Below are 16,326 nucleotides of genomic sequence, written 5' to 3'. Positions count from 1 at the left end.
GGGCATTTAAAAGCTTCAACCAACAGACTAACTTTCCCAGAGACTAGAACCAAGGGGATTGGCCCTGTCCTACCTTTTCCTGGCTTCGCCCAGGGACAGCCTGCACAGTGGGTTGATAATTGATGCTATATTGCATGTATGCGGGGTATAGGGCCTGCCTCTTTCTCCTCCTTTCTTGTTTTCACCTGAGAGTTGTGGGAAATCGGATTCCCCCATCTCCCCACAACCCCCTCCACCCCATGGCCTCCACATCTGGGTTCACGGGCAAGAGAAAAATGAGCAAATAGCCTACACAATGGGTGATAGTTGGTGCTACATAGCACATAAGCCAGATGAAGGGGTCGCCTCCTCCATCCCTCCCCCTTTTCTGTTGTCAGTAAAAAAGATAGGCAGGCTCTGCACCTAAGCAACTAAACACAGTGCAACTACAGTGCAACTGCAGACCTCTACTCTAAAGTCTGTCACTATCTCTTCCCATTTTAGAGGAAACGCATGCAATGAATATCCCGTTTGTAAATTCTCAGTGTGCAGATCCAAAATTCCAAATAGAATTTTTCAAAGAATATATAACGAGAACTTTATGAAAGATGTCTTTCCCACAAATGGCAAATTCAGTTGACTTTACATATATCCTGTATTGCATATATTGTAAACAGGAGTAGGTGTGATGATATTGAGCTGGTGATTAGGAAGTGTAAGTATATTTGGTAAACCCTGATTTAGCCCATAATTACTTATTTAATAGTTGGTTTTTAATATTTAAGCATTGTATCCAGTTCCTGTTTCATGAAAATGTGAACTCAGCATGGAAAACATATTCTGGTGATTGGGCTTTTAACAAATATGCTTCCAAAGATTAAAACAATTGCAGTTTACGTTCCTTGCACTTATGCTAACTGTTTTTATCTCGTGCACTTCTTTTTTTTTTCACGTGAACCCCATCCATGTCATTCTCTCTTTGTTCACAGTAGCAATGTTTAAATTGTTTAGCGCACTTGCGTTCGTTTTTCGTTCTTTGCACTTATGCTAACAGTTTTTATCACGTGCACTTGGGATATATCATCATACACGTTGATTCCTTGACGTGAACCTCACGCATTCTCTCTTTGAGAAAGCCAACATGTTGAACCGTGACGGCCATTATTCCTTCAACTGTAATTGTTTGTAATCTTTGGAAGCATATTATTTGAAAGCATCACGTATGATTATTAAAAATGTGCAGTATGTTTCATGGCATTCTTCATCACAATATTTTTCTTCACCATTCGGGTTAAAGCATGCATCATGAGCACTCATTGAACAGTATGGTTAAAAAACGCAGTATATTTTCACCCTATGTATTATTTTTTAGTATGCTGACTGTTAAACTCTATGATTTCAGAGAAAGGCCCCTGATGAAGGGCACAGCCCGAAATGCATTGGGCAGACCTCAAGAAGTATGTAAATAAAGGTTAATGTTACTGAAGCAAGTAATAAACCAGAAAGAAGATAAAAGAAAAACAAGAAAAAAAGAAGCATAAAAACGTTTGAAATTACATTGATTGAATTTATTGAATTTACAACCAGAGTGCGATCAGGAGAAACTCCCCCATCAGGGGATAGTGCATATTATTCATTTTTCCACATGAATCATGCATATATGTGCATTCCACACATATGCAGTCGAAATGTTCACAAAAGCATAGATACATATGGAAAAATAATCACCACCACCGCAAGATCTCCACTGCCACACCACTGTCACTGTGGTAAACTTGTAATACAGTGGTCTGAAGACCACCAGCTCTGATATTCTGGCGGCCGCTGATGCTGCGTTTGGGCGGTCAGACTGCCAAAATCGTAATCAGCCATAAGTCCTGAGACTCTAAGTCCACCAAAGCAGTCTCAGCGCCAAAACATCCGGCGCCTGAAGGCCAGCCCAATCATAAGGAGCTGTGCGGGTCACAAACAAAGGACATCTATGGAAGTAAGCCTTTGACTAAACCTTTGACGCCAGTGGGTGCTGTAGAGGGAGGAAGGAATTCCACAAATCCCTCAGAGTTTTCTACTTCAACAAGGCTTTCAGGATCCGCAGAGGATGAGCAGGCCGACATCGATGCCTCCTTGACTCAAGAACTGCTTAAGGAAGAACAGTTCTTTGAGTTTCAGGACAATTAGATTGTAACGTTCAAGGAACATGGCCAGTTTGAGGACACATGGCACGACCTCTATGCAGAATTCTGAGGAGGGTGTGGATAACTACCCATCGATGCCTCCGCTCCTGGGCGACCTGTCCAAGTACAACAGCATCATCAAAAGGACAGCTGACGCATATGGTGTCCAGTCGGAGAGAGAAAAGGAAGACTCTTCTAACTGAAAATCCTGATGCCCTCCCAGAAAGCAAATCTTTATCTGCCTATGCTTCCCAGCATCCTTGATCAAGGGAAAGAAACTTTGAGAGCCAGCCATGGCAAGACCAATAACCATTTGTGTTGAGTACAAACATTCCACACAGGGCCCCCCAATACATCAAGGTGGACGTCCCTACAAATTCCATCATTATAACAACTGCAGTAGAGAGGAATAATGCCCCCACATAAACGGGCCACTACCAGAGAAGGAGAATAAGACACTGGATCTGGTTGGCAGGAAAATGGAGGATGGAGAGAGAGGTGGCCACAGAATAGAGGATAGCCATCTCCAATACGCGCCTCAACCAATATGGCCACCAGCAATGGGACGCGATCGAAGGGCTGTTGCAACACCTTTCAGAGGAGTTCCACAAGAGAGCCAAGGCGGTGGTCCAGGAGGGAAAAAACATCAATATCTCCGGATTCAAATCTGAGAAGGATGTGGCAGACACAGTCAGTAGACAAATGTGCATGGGCACCACACTCAGGAGACACCTGTCTGAGGGTCTCAGGCTTCAGACCGGAAGTACAGGCTTCTGTGATCTATTTGCCAGGTGAGGTCCTCTTCGGACAGGCAGTGGACAAAGCACTGTAACAAGTAAAGGAGGACAATGACACTGCGAAGGCCGTGGGGGGCATTGCAGTTCAAAGAAGCGGAGGAGCAGCTGCCAGAAACTAACCGGTAGTTATTTGAATGAGAAAGAGCTGGAACTCCAAGACCACCCAAAAGTCAACACTACTTTATTTACACAATGGCAGAAATACTTCAGATTATGTGATTTCAGACACGGAAGTGTCCCAAAAGTTTGTTATAATTGTAATATGCTGATACATGCCAAATTATGGACTTGGAGTTCTTGGATCAATAGAGTTATAATATTTGTAGGTCAAATGTATGATAACCCATTAGTTTAGTGTCATGATGTGGAAAAATCAATGTGACCAAATTAATTCTTGTGAATCAATAAACATCCAGGAGAATGTACAGAAAAAAAGGCTTCAAGTCAGCCTTGCAATGTAAGTAGAGCCAGTGAGGCCCCCGTAAATGATGCAGAGACTTAGAACATAACACAGTGTAGGACACAGCGCTTCAAATAAGCACTAAACTTAAGCCTTCGTTACCGTACTGTCAGCCTTCACCAAGTGCCCAACAGTCAGAGCTGCATATTAAACATCACTGCAGTATAACAGGAACGATCGGGACCCAGTAGTGATGGTTTGAGTTTGTGAAAAAGAGCAGAAGAGGGGGTTGAAGATCGATAAACGTCATTATGGTGACTTTAGTCCTGTGATTGTTCTTCACTATGTAACATTGTGAAACCTTGGCTTAGTTAGCTGTGGTGAGAAATCCTGAAGAGCTACACATACTAATCCTTACTAGCATAAGATTTTACCTTTTTTGTTTGAAAAGATGACAATATTTGAGCAGCAAATTCCAAACACAGGTGCAGACCTGGTGGAAAGAATCACTTTCCTCAGACTGATTCAATGACATGAAAGAAAAGCTCTCCTTGAGCACGTGATTCTCCTGCACAGAAATGAGAGATAACAAATAAGCCAGGCGTCTTCAGATGTGACCTAGATCTGAAAGTAGAGCACAGTGTAGTATAAATGGGGCAAAACATTTTCTGATAGAGAATTGGCTAGACGACACATGGTTAAAAATCAGCAAGTTATAAATGAAAATGTAATGTGAACGTGAACGTAAAGGTGGCCTGACCAGCATTTGTTCTCGTTCCAAGCCTGCAGTCGAGAACTAGAAGGACTGTGGCACAAATTAGCTGTAATGAACGAGATGCAGAATGCACATCAAACACATTATGAGAACACTCTTAAGAGATCAGGAATATCAGGAAAAGTTTCTTGGGAGAACCTGGGAAGTGTGGTAGTTTTTAAAATTCTGCCTCACTAAGGAAAGTGACGTGATGTTCGTTGGGAGGCTCGTATATGCTGTAGTCTGAAAATCGTGTTAAATAGTGCAAGGTAGATGGGACATTCCTTTGCCTTCCACTCGTCCTCATGGTACGGTGGCATTTCACTTGAATTTATAAATACAAATCGTCTATTAAAATGTCAAGTCCTTTATTTTAGAGTTCTTTTTAGCAATCCTATTGTTACATGGCGAACATTAAAAACTAAATGTACACACAAAAAGTTTCTTTTTGTGCATCCTTAGTCTTACTCATTCTAAAAATGTTGTGCAGGAAAGTTGGCATGTTAAATCTGGATCGACAGTGCTTTAGAAGTTTGCTTATTTCCATACCCTTTTTTAAAACATATTTTTTAGATGCATCTATGACTGAAATTCCCATTGTGTAACACTCTTAATTGTTTTGCCTGTGCAGCTATTTAACCTTGATATCTAGCTGCAACTATTTTAATGTTTTTTCATGTTGAAGTTGCTCATTAGGAGGTTTTTGCACATATATGAATGCTGTCAAAATACAGTTTCACAAATTCAGGATTGGTTGAACTAGTCAGTTAGAATATTTTGGAACATTTGTTTACTGTTATTTTTTGTTCTCGTTTTAGTGCCTTTCTCTGATGGGCGTGAATCACCAGTAGTAGCCCAGATTGTCACCAAAGTGAAAGTACCAGGTAATTTCCAAATACTTTAAAAACACTTTTTACCTTTTACTTTTGTAGTTTGCTCTTTTATGTGGATGTGCATAATAAGGTATGAAGGTTGGTGCATCATTTGCATTCTAGACAGTCACTTTATGTTTGTAGAATAATGAATAAGAGTAAAACCAGTGATTGTCTACTATGTTGTATTATAAATTAAATAATTTTGTGAATAGAAAGCTTCTTTGCAGATTACAGGGCCATAGCGCTTCTGTAGTTACGGTTGGATGATATTTCTTCCTTGTTTTTTTCTAATAGCTGTAGAGTTATTTGATAAATCTACATGATGTAAAATAAAAAATAAAAAATGAATATTTCATTCAGATTAGTCAGGAGGGGCAGATCTACTAGGGCATACCAAGGCATGATGTGAAACTGGGCTTTTTGTTGAGGACAGTGTCTAATATATGGCCTGTGGGACACTAGGTACTGCTTATGCACCCAGGACGTGAGCTTGACTGTGTTTTTATGCTCTGTGTTTTTACCACCCAGAACCCACTTTACCTGGCCTAAGCTTGGACACTAGGAGCTGCTTCCATGCTCACAAAAGTCACTGCCATTGTGAAATAAAAAACTACATAAGATTTAACATACATTGCACTCTGATAATGCCTTCTGTCTCATTACTCATCTGGTTGGAAGAAATCCTTAATTGTATTAATGACCCCTAATGCATGTTGCTTAGACATCATCTACGTGCTACCTTGCAAATGTTATTTTACAGGTGTGTTAAAGCCCATTAATGAAATTGAATAGCAACCTAGCAATGAAATATAGATCGCTATTCATAGACCTCATTGTCATGATTTGCAAATGGAAAGCAGCTCTTAAATATGCCAACTGGTTTTATAAATAAAAAATAGTCATGGTTTGTTCTGCTTCAGGAAATCTCCATTGGAATTACACACACAAGCAGAACAGAGGGGAGAGAGGTACTTCCCTTCCCTTGGTCCTCCCTAATGACATCACTCAACCCACACAAAAGAAAGGAAGGGATCATTTAATCTATATACTTCTGTAGGAGCTGCTTGGTTCTCCAGTGGAAGACCCTTAATTGGTATAAGACTGCCTGCACACACTTAGTCGTTTCATGCTTCATCATAGGACGCGCATCAACAGACCTACGTACAGAGTGGATCAAACAAATATTTTAGTTTTTACATATGTTGGGTAGCCAAAAGCATTTCTTTCGCCCCGTCAACATTTAGGATCCTCACAACACAAAAAAAATCTAAAACTACCTTGGGGAGTGTCTAGCCAGTCTTTATTTTCGGACCTCTTCTGGCAGGATTAAAAAATGTCCACTTGGGGTATTTTTAATTATTAGTCGCCATTACCCCTGCCAGTTGCGTTCTGTATCAACATGTTTCTGCCACCACTCATACCCAAGGACATAAGTTACTTGAATTAGGGGGCATGCGAACAGTGCACAGATCCTTGGGATCCAAATCCTGACGAAGGCCATTGACCCTATGGGGCAATCTGGTGGCCGAAACATGCTGATGCTGATGAATGCTGATACTAATATTTCATATATACACTGAGCAGACATTTTTTAATCCTGCCAGGAGAGGTCCGAAGTAAAGACCGGATGGACACTTCCCAGGTAGTTTTAGATTTTCTTGTGTTGTGAGGATCCTAAATCTTGACGGGCAAAAGAAATGCTTTTCGCTCCCCACAACATATGAAAAAACTAAAATATTTTTTCGCTCCACTCTGTACGTTGGTCTGCGTCAGAGTGTTGATGCACGCCCTATGATGATTCTCCATTTTCAATCATAAACACTGAATAATCCCAACCACATGATGGAATTCTGAGCACTTTGCATAAAAAAAAATCTTAAGAAAGCATAAACAAAACAAATAAGAATGCACTACTAAGTTTATATGCCAACATTTTTACTGGACTAAATACCATATGACCTTCAACAATCTCTCACTACAAGGCAGGCTTAGGTAAAAATAGACAAACAAGTGGTGATGTTGTATTAGCTGACAATATAATCGGCATCCCATTACAAGCTAATATCAAACCACTTTAATCACATTTGACTCTGAAAAGGCATTCAGCAAGTTAAGAATGAAGTTTTATGACCATAATATTTAATAAAATCAGGCAAGAACCCAGCATGAAAAGATGGATTTGATAGAGACTACTAGCCGCAAATACCTTCACGTAGAATTATCCCCAGGCGTGAGACTAGATCCGGAAACTTTTTGCCACAGCATCCCTGCTCGCTGGGGGTGGGGCGGCATCATGCGACTCCGTCCAGGCGTAGTCTGCGTACGTGATGTCAGCGAGGTCACATAAGCCCCGCCCCGGCACGCCTACGTCAGTTTTTTCTTTTTCCGCATGCAACGCGTATCCGGTCCTTGCTACGGGCCTGTTTGGGGCCCTTTTTTCTCCCCATTGTCTCTTCTTTTGGTGGAACAGTGTGCGAATGCCTTCAGGTTACAAGACTTGCACGTGGTGTTGGGTCTTATGTTGGCGATGGACCCTCACCTCATCTGTATGTGGTGTTTGGGGGAGGATCACAGCACCACTGATTGCAAGGCGTGCCAACAGTTGAAGCCGAAGTCGCGGCGGGAGCGCCGGATGAAACTACTCTCGGCGTGTTTTCCCAGGTCGGCGTCCTAACCTCGGTCAGCTTCGGCAGACGGCTTCAGATACCGCCGTGGTCGTCGTCCTCACCTTTCTCTGATGTCACGCGAGTCGCTCCCCGGTGGATAAGTGTCGCAGTTTGTTCCCGAGTGTCCAGATGGAGACATAAGCAGCGGCTTTGCAGGTCTCGCTGGCGTCTCCTCCTCTTTCTCCTCATGGGGCGTCAGCGGATCCCTTGCCTTGAGCGGGGCCCTCTGAGGCACTGGCGGCGGCTCTGGCCCCGACTGGCTTGGAGGATGTGGTACTGTTGGGGTGCGGCCCCTCTTGGTTCCCTCCTTCAGACCACGGCGCCTCTGCCTCTCCGCAAACTCCCACGGAAGTCCCTGTGGTGTCAGGGGAGGTCGCCGGTTCTCGGGTCGCATCCCTGAGCCCATCTCGGTCCTTTGACAAGGTGGTCCTGTCTAAGGCCGAGGTGACGCCGCTACGGCGCCGGCAGCTGCCGGACCGGGCGGTGCCACAGGGGTCGGTGGACCCTCTTCGTCCCGCTCCGGGTCGAGGCTGGGTGGGGACCCCTCGTCTCTCTCCGGGCCCCTCTCGTCCACTTTTGCGGACTGCTTTTCCCTCCCTGCCGCCACTGTTGACTCCGCCGTCCCTGGCTGCCCGCTGGCTTGACTCTTGGGGGCGCAACAGGTTCGCCTCGACCAGGGCTGCCCTGCGGGCCCTTAACACCTTGTGTGTCCTGGCTAGGGCCTCCTCCTGTTTGTTGGACTCAGCTGAGTCTCTGGGATCTGCAGCTTCCCCGGAGACTGTTCAGGTGGACTTACGGCATCATGCATTGGATGGCCGGGAACTAGCGGCGTTTATACTTCGCTCAGCTCTGGACATCTCGGAGGTGCTAAGCCGGGCCATGGCTTCCTCAATCGCTCTCCGTCGCCATGCTTGGCTTTGGGATGGCGTGTTCCCAGAAAATATTCGGGAACGACTCATTGATCTTCCGTTTGATGGTAGCCTGTTGTTCCATGCCCCGGCTGACTCCCCCATCCAAAGGTTCCTGGCAGGGCTCCGTCCTCCTCCTCCGCTTTATCCTCATCCTCCTCCTTCCCCTCCTCAGTGACTGCTGAGTTGAGCTGGTTTTGGACCTTCTTGGGATGGTCGCTCTTACTGTAGAGTGTGTTTTCTGGCCATTGAGTCCTTTTTTCTGGGACTTGGCATTGTTGGCTAATGGACGGCCCTTTGTTCACTGTGTGTGTGTTTTTTGCTGGAATTGTTACACATATTTGTCCCTGAGATTAGGCCTACTGTTTTTCCTTTGGGTTGCTTGTCAAGCCTTTTGAGGGGGTTTTTCCCTGGGGTCTTTTGTTTTATTCTCTGCTGCGGAAGTTCTTCCAAAGAGGGTTCCCATGTCTTGGGACTTAACGTACCCTATGTGGGGTAGTGGTAGCTGTAATATAGCTTGCGCTCGACTGGGGAGTTCTGGTGGCCTTTGGGTGCCTGTTCTCCATGGCTTTTCTGTATGTTGCTTTGCTTCTTGAGGTCGTGTGCCCGACCATTTCCTCACCTTCCTGCTCCTGTCCTGTGGGCTATGTTTCTGTGTTCTCCCTTGTCAGGCGTCGTCCGCGGGTCTTCCTGAGGCCCTGGGCTGTTTTTTCTTGCTTCTGGCAGCTTATGTCTGTTGGCGCCGCTCTGGCTGGCATGTTGCCTTCCGTCTGGGGTGGATTCACCTTCTTTTCCCTTGTCTCCTTGAACCCTCTGAGCTCTCCCCCTGGCTTGGGTGGAAGCTTTTTTGCCTTGGAGGGGTGTGGGGTACTTCGGCCTCTCTGGCCTTGCCCTTGGCTCCTCTATCGTGAGTGTGGGGGCCTCTTTCTTCTTTCTCTCTCTCTTCTTCCTCCATCCCTCTGGGGTTAGTGGTGCTCTGCTTGTGGGGGCTCCTCTCGCCTGGGAAGGACCGGGTTACTCGCCCGGTCTGCAGGTCTGGTCCCCTGTGAGACCCTCTGTCCTGTCATAGCTGGTGGAGCCCTTTCGCAGACCCCCCTTCCCCGTGGGTATTTCTAGGGTTTCTATTATACGTGAAGGAATCTGCGGCTATAGTCTCTATCAGATGTACGACTTACTTACCTTCGGTAACGATGTATCCGGTAGTGACGATTCTAGCCGGAGATTCCTTCACGGCCTGCCCTTCCTCCCCGTTCTGCGAGGACACTTGGGTTAGACTTCGGTGCTCGCGTTCTGGTGAGGGGCTATGTCTCTTATGAGTGTCTCCTTGCTCTTGATGGGTGGTTCCGTCTTGTTGCTGTTCATTCACCCTCCTTGGTTCTTCGGAGGATGGGGTTACAGTGCTCCTGTACACCGTTGCTCTGGCTGCTCCAGATTGGGGCGGTTGGCCTTTTGATCTTTGCCTCCCCTCTCTTCCCTCCCTCTTGCTGCTGTGGTGGTCTGGCCCCTCTGCTACCCTCTGAGTTGGGGTTGTCTGGTCGTGCCTTGCCCTTGTTCCTTGGGGCCGTGGTTGCGCTCTATGCCGGGGTGGCTTGGAGGTTGGTTGTTCCTGTCCGTATTGGGACTGGCTCCCCTCCTTGTTTCTGCATTGTGGTTGTAGGCCTGCTTCATGTCATGACCCTTTACGCACGTTCCTTGTATACGGGGTAACGGGAGGGGTGGTTGTCTATGTACTAGCAGGATGGTTGGTCAGGGCTCTGCTCTGTTCTTCTTCTGTCCCTGCCTTTGGACACTGCAGTGTTGCACTGTTCCTTATGGTGCCTCCTCTTTTCTACTCAGTCAGTCAAACTACTTTATTCGAATAATTAAAATCCTAAAAATACAAAACACAGAAAGCAAAAATATTATCTTTCAGTACAAATGGGCGACATAAAAAGTATCAAATTCCTACACAGAATTTGTAATTCATCAAGGCTTAAAAAGTATCAAGTAAAAACAATTGCAATAAAATGGAATCTGAAGAATTCATATAACATTTGTCATAGGAAATCTTTTTTCCTAAGGGGGACAGCAGCAACAAGGAAACTAGCAATGTTAAATGTATTCCAGGTGTCATCTAACAATTGAAGATACATTAAAGCTGGTCTGACCCATAAGAAACCCTTTCCCCTCAGCAGAGGGGTTAGAAACCTCCTCCGAATGTCATTGTAAAAATCACAAAACATAATAAAGTGCATAGTGTCCTGAGGTGAAAAATTGTCGCAGTGACACGGGGCTATATCATCTGATTTAAACCATCCAGGGAGGTTACCCAGGGAAAAGTGAATTAAGTTGAAGCGGAACCTAATCAAGAGCCAGCGATGGAAAAGCTTTGTCACGATTCTCAAATAGGGCTCTAGTGATGGCGAGGAATTTATTAGGTAATGAGCCCTAACCAAAGGTTTTTGGATCTCCTGTTCCTCCCGTTCTAACCTCAGTATATTCAAGAATTGTGATTTCACCCATTTTACATCAACTTTTTTAATCCCTTCTGGGGCATTTATAAATATCAGGACACCCTAGTTCAAGGAACATACCCTTAACATACGACAACCATGGTATGATGCTGGCTTGATCTAAGGCAACACAGTCCCTTAAGATCTGATGGTTCAAAGTTATCTCTGGGTTGAGCCAAGTTTTCATCCAACAGACCAAGGGTGCCAATCTCAACAAATCAGTCACATAACCCAACCCCAATTCCCGGTGAATAGCATAAGTTAGAGTTGATTGGGGCATGGACAAAAGGGTACGTAAAAATTTATTTCCGGCCAGCTGTACCCCTGCCAATTATTTATAGCCCCAAATGGCAGAGCCATATGTAGCAATAGACAGGCATTTAGATCTGTAGATTGCAAGAATTGCTTCAAAAGGCCTGGCTCCCAATCGCTTTGAGAAGCCCAGTAGAGCTGATGACGATCTAACTACTGCATTCTTTTTAGCTTTAAATTGGGGGACCCAGGAACAGCTGTCGTCAAATAAAATCCCCAAATATGTAAAGGCAGTCACTCTGGCCACCTCAGCTCCATTGCATGAGAAAGTTTTACATTTTCTATTTCTTTGACCCATTGTCATGACATGTGATTTTTACATGTTTACCACCAAATCCAGGGATTTCATATAAATCCCAAATGCGTACAAGAGTCTCTGAAGGCCTGCGGGAGTTTGGGATAATAACACTGCATCATCCGCGTAAAGGAGGACCGGGATGGTCCTATTTCCTACACGCGGGATGTCCAGTCTGGCCTGATCCAGGGTTTTATCTAGGGCGTTGATGGAAAGGGTAAAAAGTAATGGCGCCAGTATACTCCCCTGGTGAACGCCTCTACCTGATTTAAAGTGTTTAGTGCATTTACAGTCCTGAGTAAGCCTAACAGCTGCTACAAGGTCCCGATGTAAATCTGCTAAAAAAATTAAGCAGACATGGATCAATCCCTATGTGACAGTTCATCCTTTCAACAGGCATAGAGTTCTCTCGCAAATGATGCACCAGTATCAATTATCTTTAGTGGTCTTATTTCTGCCCTTCCGACAGAACCTAGTGGAAATTGAATGAGTTTGCATTTCGTGGCCCAGTCTTAACAAGCAACATCAGAGAAGCCCTGACAAACATAGCAGAAAATATTGTTAATGGGATGGTGGTGCGCAGCACAATTTGGGAACAAGCAAAAGCTGACTTGAGAGGGGGATCTACTAACCCATGTTTCTTAAATTGAAAAGGAATAGAAAGCTAGAGCTGGCGAAATAAATCTCCACTCTTGAATCTCAAAATACAGAAACGTGTTGTAGGGATTATCCCACAACCTATGCAAGCCGAGGGGTGGAGCTTGAGGCCTTTTTAACAAAAGATGCAGTTTACAGGTTCCTGGATACGAAACAGTTTTATTTAAAAAAAAAAAAACATTGTGGGAAGGCGGATAGATTGTTGGCCTATAAAATAAGTACAGCTGATAACCGCAACTACATCCAGTCAATCAAAGATGAAATGGTTATTTCCCTACAACTGTCTTGGGATATCTTTATTAACCTCTTCGAGGCTCATGACGAGCTGAGCTCGTCATGAGCCATGGCGCTCCGGTGCTCATGACGAGCTGAGCTCGTCATGAGCCGTGGAACGCTCAGGTGCGGGAAGAATTCCCCTCCTGTGCTGAGCGTTCCACGGGAGGTAATGCACCTGTGACGAGCTGATCTCTTCATGAGCACCGGAGCGCCGTAGCTCATGACGAGCTCAGCTCGTCATGAGCATGGGGGCGCTGTGCGAGCCCCCCAGCGCAGCGGGGGAATAACCCCCGCAGCGAAGGGGTTAATTGCTGCTTATATTTGCATCATGGAGATCCCTATGATCCCTCAGGGTTGTTAAATTCCCGCAGCTGAATGTAGTGCCTGCATTGTAAAATCCTATATCTTAGCAGGAAGTCCACTTGTCTATATCTGTCTTGGCAAACAAACTCCGGATTAGATGGCTTCAAAGCTTCTTTTTATCAAGACTGCTTTAATGTATTGGTTTCCCTTTTGATGGAGGGGTTTTGCTATTTCTATAATGCTGCATCACATATCAAATGATGGAGTGCATACTTTTCCTAATTCTAAAACTCGAAACCGCTATAGCATGTGGCTTCTACAGACCTTAATACCCTTTTAAATTGTGATGTAAAGATATAAAGATGTTCCCTAAAATGTTGTCCTCCCGCCTCAAACATTTGTAGACTCTTATTTTGGCATGGCAATACAGCTCTATGAAAAAAAACTAAGCAGGGGACAATGTTCACTTCAATTTAAAGTTTATTATATGATTAAGGTATATCTTCACAATGTCATCATAACAAGTGTAGATAAAAAGCTGTCATGTACAGCTCATTAAAACCATTATGAGAATAAGCTACTATAATATGAGGCGCTCAGAAGAATTTTCAGTGTGTGGAATAAGGAATCATAGAAAGTGCAATCTTAAAATCATCCTTCTCCTAACGTCACAGATCCAATGCAACATGAACAATTGAAGACATATACATAAAAACATGAAGGTTCTAAATTTAGAACCTTTTATCCCGGTTACTGTATCTGTTTGATAATGTGTGTAAAATGTAGCCTTCCAGAGAGGATTATGTGCTATGGTCCCTCAGTTTCTCTTATTATTGCAAAAAATGTCGAGATTCTTGCCAAGTCCATAGGGACTACACACGTGTAAACTTAGTAGACAGTCTCCTAATAAGGTCAAATGCCTTGCTGCAAAAATATTGTCCTTAGAAGGAGGAGTCTTTGAAGCAACCGTGCTGAGCTGCAATTCAATCGGTGAATCACTGATTCCGGGGCGTGGGTACACAGTCTGCACTGCTGCTAAACTGACAAGTGTAATTTCCAGTGCTCTCCAAATTCGCAGATTGGTAGGGTCAGGAGTCTGCTATATAGAATGTTCCTAAAGGCCCAAATGCGCCTTTCAAATATGACTGGCATGCCATGTCCACGTGCAAGTTGTGGAGTCCCAAGGCACCTGGAATGGGCCTGAACATGGACAAGTCTTTTTCTTTGACAGATGCTTTCCTTGCTTCTTTAATATGCTCTTTAGATGTAGCTGAGTCAGAGCTTGCCATTTTAGGTTTTCTGTCATAAAGTTTAGCGTTGTAGCAGTGCCCAGAGACTGTGTGCATCATTTTTCATTGATCCAGCATCAGCCCTAGTTACTTGATAGTTATACTCTACTCTATTCTATTATGTCTTTTTTGCATTAAATGTCCAAGTTCACCAGCCCAAATTCTACCCAGCCCAAATTCTAGTTGAATAAAGGTTCGCTTTGGGAGGTTTTGTAAGGATCGAGTTCCACACCAGCACTGATTTGCGTGCCTTTTATTTCTTTATATACACTGTGTGTAACAAATGCCAGAGTGCAATTTGGATAATGCACCGTATCCACTTTTTTTAGTATTCTTTGTCTCAGGGTCTGCGTTTCGATCTCTTCCTTCTTCCTGCCTCGGGGATTCGGTTGTCCTTGGAGAAAGAGAAGAGCAGTATATGGTGAGCGAGATTTTCCAAACCTATCACCTCGGGGAAGGAAGTGAAGGTTCACCATGTGCTTCGAACCTGAGACTAGGGACGTGAGGTTGTGAGGGTGGTTGGGTAGACAGGGGTCGTGAGTGATTGCCCGCTAATCCTGACTTTATCCCTCCTCCCGGCCCATCCTGAGAGCCGCTCATGTACCTGTCCGAGCCTCGCTCCTCCAGGAGCGTGTCGGGGGGGGGGGGGAATAGACTCGTTGGCCTCCTGGCTCTCCCGGTTTCTCTGGTCCTCGGTGCCTCGCCATCAAGACCAGGAGCGGAGTTCCCTCGTCTGGCGTCTCCGTCTCTTCCTCTGTAAGTGCTTGCTCAGCGTCTTCGGGGTTCCTTCCTTTCACTTCCTGAATTGGGACCTCTCTCTACATTCATTGGTTCTTCGTTCGTGATAAAGGGTCAGGGGGTGGAGTCCTCTGGCGAGAGTTCCCACTTAAAGGAGCTGCGTCGGGAAAAAGCTGGCTGTAGCCTAGGTACGGGACTTTGGAACACAGTCAAGTCCGGTGGATTATCAGGCTGTGAAAAGAGGATAGGATCCTTTCCGTGAGGGCCACACCACCATTCAGCCGTGCTGTCTGTCCCAGCCCGGGGACTTGTGGTCCATGACACACCACTCCCCTAGGATTCTCCCGATCGGGGAGAGGGAATACCCGAGTCAAAAAGTCTGCACCCTCATTGTCGACCCCCTTTCGGTGCCTCACCTCAAAAGAAAAGGGCTGCAAGGACAGGAGCCATCGAAGGATGTGGGAATCATGTCCCTTGTTTCTGCTCATCCACTGGAGAGGAGCGTGATCCATGTATAGGGTGAAGTGGCTTCCCTCCAGATAATAATGAGGTTTGTCAATAGCCCATTTAACAGCGAGACATTCTGTTTCAATTGTAGGATAATGCCTTTCGCGGGGAAACAACTTCCTACTTATAAAAAGAATCGGATGTTCAACACCCTAAGGGGAGAGCTGTGACAACACAGCTCCCAGCCCACAGTCAGAGGCATCGGTATAGAAGATGAAAGGCTTAGTAAAATTGGGAGAGGCTAAGACATGACTGGTGGTAATAGCTCTCTTTAGGTGGTGAAATGCGGCTGTAACTGACTCAGGGGGATGTAATAGATCCTTTGGTCTGACCTCTTTCTGTATAAGATCTGTGAGAGGGGCTGCGATTTCGTATTATTGGGGTATAAACCTTCTGTAATACCCCAATTAGCTCAAAAAGGCTCTAACTTCCCGCTTTAAAGAGGGAAAAGGTGTCTCCATGCTGGCCTTCACTTTTTCTTCCTGTGGCTCCATCATCCCATTCGTCAACACACAGCCCAGGTATCTGAACTTGTGGAACCCAACCCTGGACTTTTTGGAGTTTATTTGGAGACCTGCTTGTTGTAGGGCCTGGAAGATCTAACAGTGTACTAAATGGTCTTCCCAGGTAGGACTGAATATTACTATGTCGTCCAGATAGGCCGATGAAAAGCTCTGAAAGTCGAGGAGCATTGTATTAATTAACCTCTGAAAAGTGGCTGGTGCTCCGTGAAGGCCAATCGGGAGGACGGTAAACTCGTATAAACCATCAGGCGTAACAAAGGCACTCTTCTCTTGGTCTGTCTCTTTAAGGGGGACCTTCCAGTATCCTTTAATAAGGTCTAGCTTTGTAATGTACTGTGCGTCTCCTAGTTTTTCTATCAATTTGTCGATCCTCGGTAGAG

At 45.1% G+C, this 16,326-nt stretch overlaps 1 protein-coding gene across 15 annotated transcripts in view; it reads left to right on the top strand.

Moving 5' to 3' along the window:
• KMT2C (lysine methyltransferase 2C) overlaps positions 1–16,326 on the top strand; it is a 1,799,940-nt gene that overhangs the window by 901,738 nt on the left and 881,876 nt on the right. For all 15 annotated transcript variants that reach the window (XM_078663231.1, XM_078663229.1, XM_078663237.1 and 12 more), the window contains one exon: positions 4,923–4,988. In XM_078663231.1, the coding sequence (XP_078519357.1) occupies positions 4,923–4,988 (66 nt within the window). The remainder of the gene's footprint in view (positions 1–4,922; positions 4,989–16,326) is intronic.

The sequence above is a fragment of the Lissotriton helveticus genome, chromosome 10 (genome assembly GCF_964261635.1).
Source record: "Lissotriton helveticus chromosome 10, aLisHel1.1, whole genome shotgun sequence".
NCBI classification, from domain to species: Eukaryota; Metazoa; Chordata; class Amphibia; order Caudata; family Salamandridae; genus Lissotriton; species Lissotriton helveticus.
Note: the sequence above shows the minus strand (reverse complement) of the source record. Positions and strands in the feature narration are given on the sequence as shown.